General features: G+C 38.5%; 1 protein-coding gene across 1 annotated transcript; it reads left to right on the forward strand.

Annotated features, from left to right (window-relative positions):
• Window positions 1-743: 743 nt before the first annotated feature.
• Window positions 744-4263, forward strand: IFNG (interferon gamma). Its single transcript, XM_005419231.2, has 4 exons — window positions 744-922; window positions 2862-2930; window positions 3260-3439; window positions 4102-4263. Exons 1-4 carry the CDS (start codon window positions 800-802, stop codon window positions 4225-4227), a joined length of 498 nt encoding a protein of 165 aa, XP_005419288.1. The 5' UTR covers window positions 744-799; the 3' UTR covers window positions 4228-4263.
• The last annotated feature ends 7596 nt before the right edge of the window (window positions 4264-11859 follow it).

An 11859-nucleotide genomic window follows, 5' to 3' on the forward strand; every position in this document is an offset into this window, starting at 1 on the left:
CGTGCCAGTAAAATGGCAGGTGGGCAATTTTAATCATTGCCAAGCAGAAATGAGTGTCTTAAGTACTAAACACTCTGCTCCCACGGACAGTAGAAAACCATAGAGGAATTAAATATGATACATTGTTGCATTCACGCTGAAAACTTGTTTGTCCTATTCTGAATCTGGAGGTGAAGGATGCAAAAGCAGCGGAAGTGCACTTTAGACCATGGAAAGGAGTGTGTTTCACAAAGGACAGCAGCAGAAGGAATGTGTAAATCTCTAAGTGTCAGTATAGAACACCATCGCAAACTCAGTGGTTACTTTAAAAGAATACCAGAAATGAGTTGACTGCTGCACTGACCCTTTAACCACAAGATAAGATTTTTTTCAGGTGGTGTGTAAGAATAGGTTTGAGCCACAATGCATATTCCTCGACCAGTACTGTAATTTCCCCCTTTTCCCCAACCACATGTAAATGAAACTTCATAGCCTGCCACGTAAACGTTACCCATTGATGAACCACTGAAAATTTTTCCAGGACCATGCTTTAACAAAGACGCTTTCGAGGGATTCCCTTGATTAGCCAAAAAACGAAGGGCTCTTATCTAACACTATCTTGTCTAAATATACACAGCCTGTGATGATGAAATAAAAAAAAATTCAAGACCAGGTATAAATACCACTGACAGGATGATGAAGTTCAGTCGTCTACTTGCTTCTAATAGAAGATTTAACAACTAGAATTTGAAGCTCTCTGCTCTTAGACCTGCTCCCCCAGAACTGATCTGAGCAGTTTAACTGAACCATCATAAAGAAAATGGCCTTCCAAACTTACAGCTTGTTTGTTCTGTCTGTCATCATGATTTCTTTTGGACATGTTGAAAATAGATTGAATCTTCTTCAACTTCAAAATGATATAGACAAACTGAAAGCTGATTTTGTAAGTATAATCTTCTACTGCATTTCTCTTCTCCTGCTGCTTTGCTTTACATATAGTCCAAACTTGACCACTGCTTGACATACTCAATATGTACCAACAGAGGGTAATCATGGAAATAACTTTTGATCATACCTTTTTAAACAAGAATATGGATAATTTTTACTAGGTTCTTTCATTTACCTGGTTCACTTTTTCAATAGTCATAGTTATTGTAGTAATTTGCGTTTATTTTGGGGATGTTCTTTTTTTCACAATAGCTTCTTCTAGCTCAATTCAGCTTTGATTACATAGAATACTTTTTAACAAGAAATCTTAATGCAATTTATGGTGAATATATTAATCTCTATTCAGTTCTGACTAGATGCAATTCACTGACTTTTTAAATTTTATGTTAGCAATGTCAATGCCAGATTTAGTACTACTTAGCAATATAAAAACATTGGAGATGAACTTTTGCATTAACAAAAGCATTTGCTACTTATTTTAAGTTGTAGTAGTGTGTTACTCAAAGGTGATTTCTGCTTCTTATTCTTTTGCATCCTCCAGTCATTTTACTTCCACATGTGTGACTATGACCTGGCATGGGAACACAATCTGGCACGATATTCTTTCTTGTCAAGTAGAATTTTGGTAACTTGATAACTGTAATGTTAATTCACCAATCTTCATCTGGGAGGCATCAAAGCAGTACACAGCTGAATTCAGCAGTGATTAGTCACAGAGACAGCAGATCAATAATACAGTCACTTTCAATTAACAGCTTTTATTTTCAATATCTTTATTTTCAATATCTTTGTTGTGTTTTTTCCTCCTCTAAATGCAAGGAAAAAACTGCAACAGTCTGCTCCTATTTTCAGTTCTGAGTTTTCTGTCATTTTGTCACAATTTTGTGCAAATGACAGTTGAAATTCAGTAGTCAGAGAAGCACCCTGAAGTGGTAAAGTGATACTTCAGTGTTTGCAGGAAACTGGCTGTAAAAGTGGCATTATGTCTTAAATTTGTGATTAGCATAGACCAGGGAGAGTCTTACTAGAATATATATAGCTCTGTGGGAGAGATCCTGAGCCATGATGAGCTTTTTGTACTGACATTAAAACTTTGCTCCATAGCAGGTGCTTCCCACCTTTCAGAAGTAGAAAATATCAGTTTGGTAGTGTGCTCAGCATGGGCAGCCAATCAGCCTAGGAGGCTCCTGTCAGACTGCAGGTTTTCTCTTTGCATTCAATTACTGAGCAGACAAAAGAAGGAAATTGTCAGTGTTGCATACAAAAAGGAAAAAAAAGCCACACATAAGAGGAAATGATGCAGTTTGTCTTTCCTTGGTAGGAGAGTTGTATTGCTCTTTTTTTCCTAGAGCCTGTTGCCAACATCTGCTGGTAAAACTCCATCCCTGGGAGCCTCTCAGTAGCCCACTCACTAATCTTGCATATCCCCATACCTGGCTGTGGGCTACTGGGATATTCCTCAGTTTTGCAGTCATTTCATACTAAAACCAGCTCATTCTTGTTCCATATGAGATTTAACTGAGACTGTATGAATTTAGGGTCACAGATTACAAACTGCTGGACTTTGACTTACCAGAAAACATACCAAGATCAGATCTAATGATCTTCTAGAGTCTTGCTGTGCTTATGAGCTTTTATTTTCATCTGTCAGTAGCAAAACTTCCAGGCAGCATTTGGGAAAATAGATGTGCTAAACATCTCTATTCCGATGAGTTGTAGCAGGAGAAGACATTGAAAAGAGGACTAATTCCATTTCTGATACCAGGCAGCCAAGCAATGGGACTTGGTTGTTAGAGAAGTGAAAGCATTGGGAAAGCATTGGGATTGCCAGATGTGCAAAAATTTGAATTTTGATGCTCATTTGAATAAACAAAACAAATTTGCCTTGTGATAAATATTTTTTATGTAATAGATATGTTTGTTCTTTTTTGCAGAACTCAAGTCATTCTGATGTAGCTGATGGCGGACCTATTTTTACAGAGAGGCTGAAAAGCTGGACAGAGGTGAGTCAAAACCAGACATGATGAAGCATCTCAGACACTTTTTTTGGCACACAGCAGCTCCCAGAACCAGCGTAATTAGCTGCAGTCGAATGAACATGAGCAGAGTTCTCTTTGGTAGCTTGGAAATGAGACAAAAATAGAAAGCTTTATACTGCACTGTGAACTGACTCAGAGGTACAGTCAAGCCCAGGAGCTGAGTTGCAACATCTTCTTTATCATCTTGTTTCAAGCAGCAGAGAAGCCCTGTATGCTGTGTTTTGTCTTCCTTCCTTCCTTTCTCTGCTGATGGGCACTGACAGACCTTTCTTTCTGATCATATTTTTCAACAGAGAAATGAAAAGGAGATCATCCTGAGTCAGATTATTTCCATGTACTTGGAAATGCTTGAAAGCACTGACAGGTCAAAGGAGCATGTCAGGAACATAACTGAGGAGCTCTACACTCTGAAAAAAAGTCTCTCTGATGGCTCAAAGAAGATGGAAGATCTCAAGGACCTGACAAAACTTCAGGTAAGGCTCTTCCTTTGTCTCCAAAGCTTGTGGCATTATACTTGTGATTTGAGTGTGATTTAAGCTAATAACACTTCAGTAACCTATATGGTAATCCATGTGTAGCTCAGTTCATGCTGAAAAACCAAATATTTCCAGCTGCGGGGGCTGCTGCATGTCTACAGTGTGGGATAGTGCTGAGTCTTGCTGTGATCTGGCACAGAACTGCTGGCAGCACTGTCACATGGTCTGTACACCAGAGGTGCCACTGGCACAGCCCTTTGTGGCATAGAAATTGTCTGAGACAGTTGTGCCTGGCTGTGGAATGCTCTGTGGCTCTGGGAGCACTTGGGTCACGGTGCTCGTGCCAGTGGCACCAACCACTGACCCCCTCAGAGGTCTGCAGACAATGCCCCAGAGCAGTCAGCTGCCTTTCACTACAGGCTAGCTCTGTTCCACAGAGTGTGGCTGCTCTGTGGCAGGCTGCAAAGCAGCACAGAAAGTGGAAAACAAAAATATGGGACACAGTCGCTCTTTGCTATGGGAATTAGGTAGTAGGGAATTGAAAATTGCAGATGTGCTTCTGTTTTACACTGGTAGCAGGGTAGCTCATGTGTTGTGGTCAGTAAACAATTCTAGCTCTTGGCATGACTTTTGCTCCATTTGTTTCTTGCTTATTACAGATGAGTGACTTGAAAGTTCAGCGCAAGGCTGTAAATGAGCTGTTCAGCGTCTTACAGAAACTGGGGGATACCTCAAGTTCTCACAAAAGAAAAAGAAGCCAGTTTCAGAGGCTGTGCAAATGCTAATGCCATCTCAGGACCTTCTGTACTGAGCTACTGTGCAAATCTTGTTGGGACAAGATTTTTTTTATTTCAATCTTTTTATTGATTTTTTATACATTTATTTATTAATATTTAAGGGTCTTAAGTAATTATTTATAAAGAAATACTAATAAAAGTATTTATACTCCCTAATATTATATAAGAAATTACTTTGTCTTAAAATCCTGTCTATTTGTTATATGTTGTTGACCTGAAAACAGAGAGTGAGGCGGTGTTTACCCAGTTTCCATATGGAAATCTTGAAATTACATTATAATGGTACCCAGCTTTCCATCTGGTGCTGTCTTGAGAGAGGGATGTTATGAGATTAGTCTCATCTATTTGGCATAGAGATACAAGCACCAGTATGGGGAAGTGACTCTATTCAGGAAAAATATTTATGTCTGCTTACTACTAAACATATCTAAATCCAAATCAAGTGAGTAGACATGCCTAAAGATAAGCAAATGTTGAAGAAAATTTCTGAACTAGAGGACTAATGGTTAATTGCTGGTTACTATTATTATTATTATTACTATTATTATTGTTATTATGCACTGAAGTTACGAGGAGAACAGTCTACTTAATATCTCAGAAGAATGCGACTAACTGTATTGCACTGACTTAACTTAAACTCTCGGATTTTAAAAATTTTTGTATTGAACCAGTCAAATGTGTCTGTTGTAATTTAATTTATTTGGAGGTAATAGTATGGAAGTTTTTATCTCAAGGACTATATTTTTGCACTGGAATATTATTTAAAACTTTGGATTTTTCAACAGAGATTTTTGAAATTTGAATTTTAAATAAATAAATAAATAGATAAATTTTAAAAGTGTGTTTTCATGTTTATTCACCATCATCTATGTGAAAAATAAAACTCTAATTTTATTCTACATTTTAACAAAGATCAGTCCTGCCCAGACATATAAAATATATTTTGTTTCCTCCATATTTTTAAAGAAATATGATAGAAAAGTCTAAAATTCTCAAGTTTTTCTGGTATCTGTTTGAGAAAACATAATTTTGCTTGTGGGAAGGCACTGATAATTTGAAGTTTGTTGTTACTCTGATCTAAGGTAAAAAAACACTCAAATTTCTCTGCATGTGAAAGTTGTGGAGCCCAGAGTGAGCTCAGGCCGTCTGCTGGGCTCTCTGCAGGTGCTGTAAGCTGGAGGCCTGGGGCAGCTTGGGCAGGTCTCACAGGGTTCTGAATTTTCAGGTCCTCAGGGCTCTACCAGGCAAATTTTCTGGGAATAGACTGGCTGAACTGACTGGGAATGGGGCAGATTTTTCTTTGCATCCCTGCCAGTATAAGACTTCTGAATACTCCCTGAGCACTGATTGAATCCATAAAATCCAGAAATAGCACCACATCACGCCTGAAGCTTGGTTGCAGTGAGTCCTACGAGTTCAGCTGTAATTGTTGCAGCCATTCCCACTCCCATGGGCTCAGCTGCCTCCCACTGTTCAAGATACCTTCATTCATATCCACATTTGACAGCCACAACAAGTGGCTGTGATCCTGGAGGCTCCAAGTGATTTTGAAAGAAACAGCTGTTCTTGTTTATATTCATCACAGACGTGCATATGCATGGGAGATGCAAGTGAAATTTCTCCTGTAGGATTTCTTCAGTTCCAGGACTAAGCATGAGAATCCTCAGTAAGCATTCAACATAGACAATGTGTCCTTCCGTGCTCATGCTCTTTCATGAGGTATTAGAGGAGATTAACTCTCCTTTGGGGATACACAGCCAGGTGCAGCAAGTTCTACTGAAAAAAAATCGAAAAAACAAAAAATCCAAAACCAAAGAAGAAGGAAAATGAAAAAGAAACTAAAGAAAAGAGAGAAGAGAAGAGAAGAGAAGAGAAGAGAAGAGAAGAGAAGAGAAGAGAAGAGAAGAGAAGAGAAGAGAAGAGAAGAGAAGAGAAGAGAAGAGAAAAGAAGAGAAGAGAAGAGAAGAGAAGAGAAGAGAAGAGAAGAGAAGAGAAGGAAAAATGAAAAACCTAACAGAAGGGTTAAAGTTTCATTAGTCATTGGCAGGAATATAGTGTGTTTCCCCACTACTCCTGAGCAAATTAATAGCCTATTTCTTTAATTTAAAGCCAAGACTGGTTGGAAACTACTTTATTAGACTATAAAGTAAAAAATCTACAGTCCTTCTACACCCTGCTGTATGGTTCCATGGTAACAAAATTAAGGCAATTGCATCCACAAGAAATAACTTTTCCCAATCCTACCTTCTTTAGCTATGTGTACCCAACCCTGTGCTCTGCTGTCCCCTGCATTCCTGAAGTTATCACATTAAATTTTGCTCAAAACAGCAAGAGTTTTGTGGGGAGATTTTGCTAAGTCACACAATTTCCTGTGTTCTTCTCATCCTAGTGTGGGGTAGCAGAGAAGTAGTGAAGGAATGAGCAAGGCAGAGATGGAGTAGCAGCTGTCACTGCTGACCAAATGTGTTTGCATGTTCTCATTTCAGTAGTTTGATGATTTGGTTTTTTGTTTGTTCGTTTAATTGATTAGTTGCATTTTTTCTTCTTATTTTTTTTCCTCCAAAGTATCCTTATTTCCTGGAATATTCCAGGAAACTGGAATTTTTTTAAGCATCTTGAAACCTCTCATGTTAAACCTGACACTAGACATTGTAGAGATTCAGAGGAGCTACCACAGGTATCTAACCATTTAAAGAAATCTAAACAATGTTTCTCATATTGACCTGACTGTTCCCTGCCCAGTTAAGTCTGTGCAATTTCTACAGGGTGCTTAAGGTAAACTGCTCAACATTCCTCACTTTGTTCTGTTACTGTGATAATAGTTAGAGAAGAATATAATAAAAATCAGCCTCTACAAAGCCATTTTTGCCATACCATGCCATTTTTGCCATGCCATTTTTGCCATGCCATGCCATTTTTGCCATGCCATGCCATTTTTGCCATGCCATGCCATGCCATGCCATGCCATGCCTTTTTTGTATGGTGTATAATTGCATTCACAAATTAGGTGAATCACTTTAAGCATGAAAACTTCTCTGACATTCACAGGAGTCCTGGATCTCCTTTTCTATGTCATTCCTCACAATATCCAAGTGAGGAGGGCACTTCCAGCTAAGCTAAATGTAAGGGTGAAATGAATTTTAATGGCTACCACAGATATTTCTATAGAAATACATAGCAGAAGCTTTGAACATTTTTGACTGAAGGTCAGTGCAATTTCTTCCACCTACAGGATCTGACAGCGTTAATACATGTGCATGCTTGGGTGTGAAAAGATATAATCTACTGCTTAGTAGTTAAAATTAGAATGAGAAAAAGTCAAAAGGAAAGACAATTGCCTGAAGAATCTCACTTTATTTCATGCATCACTTCCGTAGCACATTAATTCTGTCCTTGCTCTCTATTCCTGCGTACTACTAGCCCTGATTTTTATCTGCCATTTTATCACCTTGTCACTGTATTTTTTAGTCCTTCAATAGTTTTCTGGAGCTGGACCTCCTCTATGTCCTGCATAACTTGGTACATCAGCAAACTTAGTTATGAATATTGATAGCTTACTATGTCACCAAACTTAATTGTGAATATGAATGACAAAGTTAACATGAGTAACCTAGTACATCAGCAAGCTTAACTCCCTTTCTCAAACTGCTGATTGCTACATTTTAAATCATGGTATTATTAAGGTTGGAAAAGACCTCTAGGACCATGGAGTCCAACTGTTAATGCCACACCATTGTGTTCACCCCAAACTGTTTCCCCAGGTGTCACATCCACGTGCCTTTGGAACACTTACAGAGGTGGTGATCCCAGCACTTCCTTGTGTAGCCTATTCCAATGCATGGCCAACAGCACAGGCCCCATGTAAGCCCTCTCATGGCTGAACCCACTTAACTGCAAAAACCATTCACTGATTCCTGCTCCTTTTTTCTTATATTCTAACCATTTGTATTTTTATATAAGGAGTTTCTCATCATGTAGTAGCTCAACTTCTTTGATAGCTTTACAGTGAGACTCATGAGGGATTCTTTTGAAGCTCGAAGACATGGTTGTATTTTGTTTCCCCTAGTCTGTATTCCCTGACTCTTCACTAAACTCTCTTATAAACAATGTGTGGTGTATCATGTCACAAATATCACAGTATTTACTCTTTCCTTTAGCACCACATTTATCCATGGGCCCACTCTGTCCTGGTACTGTGCAGTAAGGATGTCAATTTTAGTGGTTTGCAGTTTTCAGCAATTCCCTTGAGGCCTTTTGGAAAATTAATATCCAAGAAGTCCACTTTGTGCATGCCTGGTGTAGGGGCAGACTCAAGAGTGGGTTGGATCCTGAACCCACCAAAATTGTAGTTCAGCTGTTTTACCCTTGAGTCCTGCAGGACTGCCAGGTGAGGGCTATCTGCTCAAATCTGTCCTTGCCATTATCTTCCTCCACTAATCTGGGAGTGACCATGGGATTTTTTTTCTTTTTTCTTTTCTTTTTTTTTTTTTTTTTGTAAGTGGGAGGTAGAAAGAATAAAAAAGTCTAAAAAGGTCTGGAGGTGTAAAAATCCAAACTTGTCAGACAGGTGTGGGATTTTCAGCCCAAAAATAGTTAATCATACAAAACCTCTCACGTCTTTGTGATCTTGAGTGGGGCAGAGTGATAACAACAACTTCAGCAATTCGTGGGATGTATGTAGGCTGCTGAAGTAGGTGAGGATGTCACCTACTTGAGGAGGCACAATGGCCTTGCAACAGCAAAAATGTTACTTCTGGGTGTCTTATCTAGCTGTTGGTCCTCATGAAAGATAGCAAAATAAGGCCATTGTCTTCCAGCTTCCTCTTTCATTCTTTTATTTCCACAGTTCCCTCTCACAGTGAGCAGAGACTTCCTGGCAAGCAATAAAGAAGGTGTACGTATGCAAAAAAATCTACCTGCAGAAAAAAGTAGTTCCTTGATGCACAGCAAAACCAGCTGTGGCTGTATGGTGGTCACATTACCCAGAGGGAAACAAGAATTGAAGAGGGCTCCATTCCCCATCTTATGAAGTGGGGGGAACGTCCTGCACCACTCCGTGCTCACTGCTCTCACAGGCAAATGTCATTGTGACATTCCCCCCTATGACCTTCCCCTTATAAAACAGCAAGCAAACCAGTCAGGTAAATCTGGTCTCTAAATCAACCCTGGGTTGTGAGTTTAACAAATGACACTCAGTATTTCTTCACAGATTGGATCGATGTTATCAAAAAGATGCAATAAAATGTATCTCCGTGCATAAACATTTCTGCAGAAAAGTATTCTTGAAAAATGTGTCATCATATACAATGAGCCCAAAGACAATGACACCAAAGGAAAGTCATTTCACAATTGATGATTTTATTTCATCCTAAGGCTGTTAATGTCACCAGAGGTAAGGAAATTCCCCACCAGAGTCGCCCTTCTGATAGGTTGCTGAAGGACAAACGTGTTGCTAACTGGACATTGTCCCTCTGGGGAACGCACAACTGTCCTCATTCCACTTTCATGTCTTTCTGCATTATCATCTGGTGTCCTCCTCCACAGATTTCTGGCGGTATCCTTAAAAACTGAAGACATCAATGATTTATCATCTTATAAGGACAAATTTAGACATCACACTTTCACTGCATCTTTAGAAGGGCTATTAAACAGAAACACGATGCAAATAATGCTGCTCTAGCAATTAAAATTTATTTTCAGCAGTGGAGTAGGACAGTTATTTACTGTCTCTAGTGAAAAGCCAGTGGTATGCTGCTCACTTGTGGTATATAATTCCTTGTGCAGTTGGTGCTGCTTGAGGTTTCTGATACAGGTTGATTGATATAAAAATTCATAAAAGGCAATGGAAAGATTCCTCTTGGTTTTAAAGTCATTGGAATTGGGAAACTGGATTCTGGACACCAATAGAAGGTGTTTTTTTAAAAAAAACCAAACCCTCATAACTAGAGTGGGATGCCCAAACAAATGACTCTAATAGATGAAAAAGTATAGAAGAGGTTGATAATTTAAAATAGACCCTGACTTTTGATGAATTGTATCAAAGCCAATCAGCAATATTCACATTATTTGCTGAGAATATTCCTATTTTTCCTAAAAGATCTCAAAATTCCTCACATTTGAACTTGGGATATACAGTCTTGAAAATTATGAAGAATGTGAGTGGCTTCACATCATCAGAAACCCACAGCACACTATGGGTTCTATCTAATTTGGATGGTCCAGGCTTACTATCTTTTGGTTCCTGAATCATGCTTCTCTTTCGGCCACTCTAGACAATCAGGCAACACCTTTTACTCAGTGATGGAAAGATTTTATTACTCACTGTCAAGGTAAACTGTTTTGGTTTTGATTACAAATAAATATTCTAAAGTCCTTTACTTAGGACAGTAGAAAAATGTTTGGAATAGTGGCTGTGAATTTATGGAAAGGCCATAATTTATTGCTAAATGACAAAATTATCAAGTTACGTAAAATACCATAAAGCTATTGATTTAAAATGCATACAGTACCCTTCAGAGATTCCTAGAAAATACTTTAAATGCTGTCAACTGTCCTATGTCACTCACGTGTTTGTTCTCTTAGTTTGTTCATTAACAGAGCAGTTTAATAACAATTATCTGTGAACAAACAAATTGTTATGATTTTTCACCTGACACAAGCAAGGAGACCAAAAGTCCAGCTGGTGAAATTCATGTTGCCTACCTAGTAACTTGTTTTTTTTTTTTCATAGACTTTGCAAAAATCATTTGCTTCTTAGATGGTGAAAAATTTGATGTGGTTTTCAGATTGTGTTTATCACAAGTGGCTAGTGACATGGATATAAGTGGAAAAACTATTCATTTTAAAACCTTGGGCTGGTCTTAGTAAGCTAGCTCTTCATTTCAGAAAGTTCTTATGAATTCTAAAATTATGTGTAAATCAACCACACAAATGAAACATCAACACACTGTAGAGAAAGAATAGCAATTAAAAAAAGAAATTTTCATGCATTTGTGCCTGAATCGAAAATAAGCTAAACAGACATAGGCAAAATAAGCATCTTTTAATCGGCACAGAGAAAAACAAAGTCTCAGATGAAAAGTAGTAGTACTACTTCAGCTAAGTACTTTCTGTTCAGTGACAGAAGGCTGTTTCTCAACAAGCCTTTCACCTGACAGCCAAAACAAACCCCGAACCTAAATCTGCCCATTTAACAGAAATGGCGTTTGAATGCCTGTGGAATCCACTTACTGAAAGCTCTGTCTCAAACCAAAGGTGGTCTTTGAGGGTATGAGAAGCATTGTCTGGCCTGACTGACTAAAGCTAAGCAAAAGCTGTGCTGCTTCCACAATTTTTGATAGCCCTAGGCACCCTTTTAATCCATAGAGCACACATTTCACATACTTTTTACTTTGTTAAATCATGTACAACCTCAATTTATAGGTTTGCAATTTTGCTAGGCCATTTTCTACTCCAAAGGCGCTTTTCTGATAAACTTTCTGAAATGGTATTGGCCTGATACAGAAGCAGAATTTTCAAGAGGACACGTTTAATACTGGATAGACTTCTTTTTGCTTTATTTGTCAGGATGATCTATCATTTCCAGGACCTGCTTATGTGCATTTCCCTGTGGGGCATTCC

This window comes from Geospiza fortis, unplaced genomic scaffold (genome assembly GCF_000277835.1).
Source record: "Geospiza fortis unplaced genomic scaffold, GeoFor_1.0 scaffold166, whole genome shotgun sequence".
NCBI classification, from domain to species: domain Eukaryota; kingdom Metazoa; phylum Chordata; class Aves; order Passeriformes; family Thraupidae; genus Geospiza; species Geospiza fortis.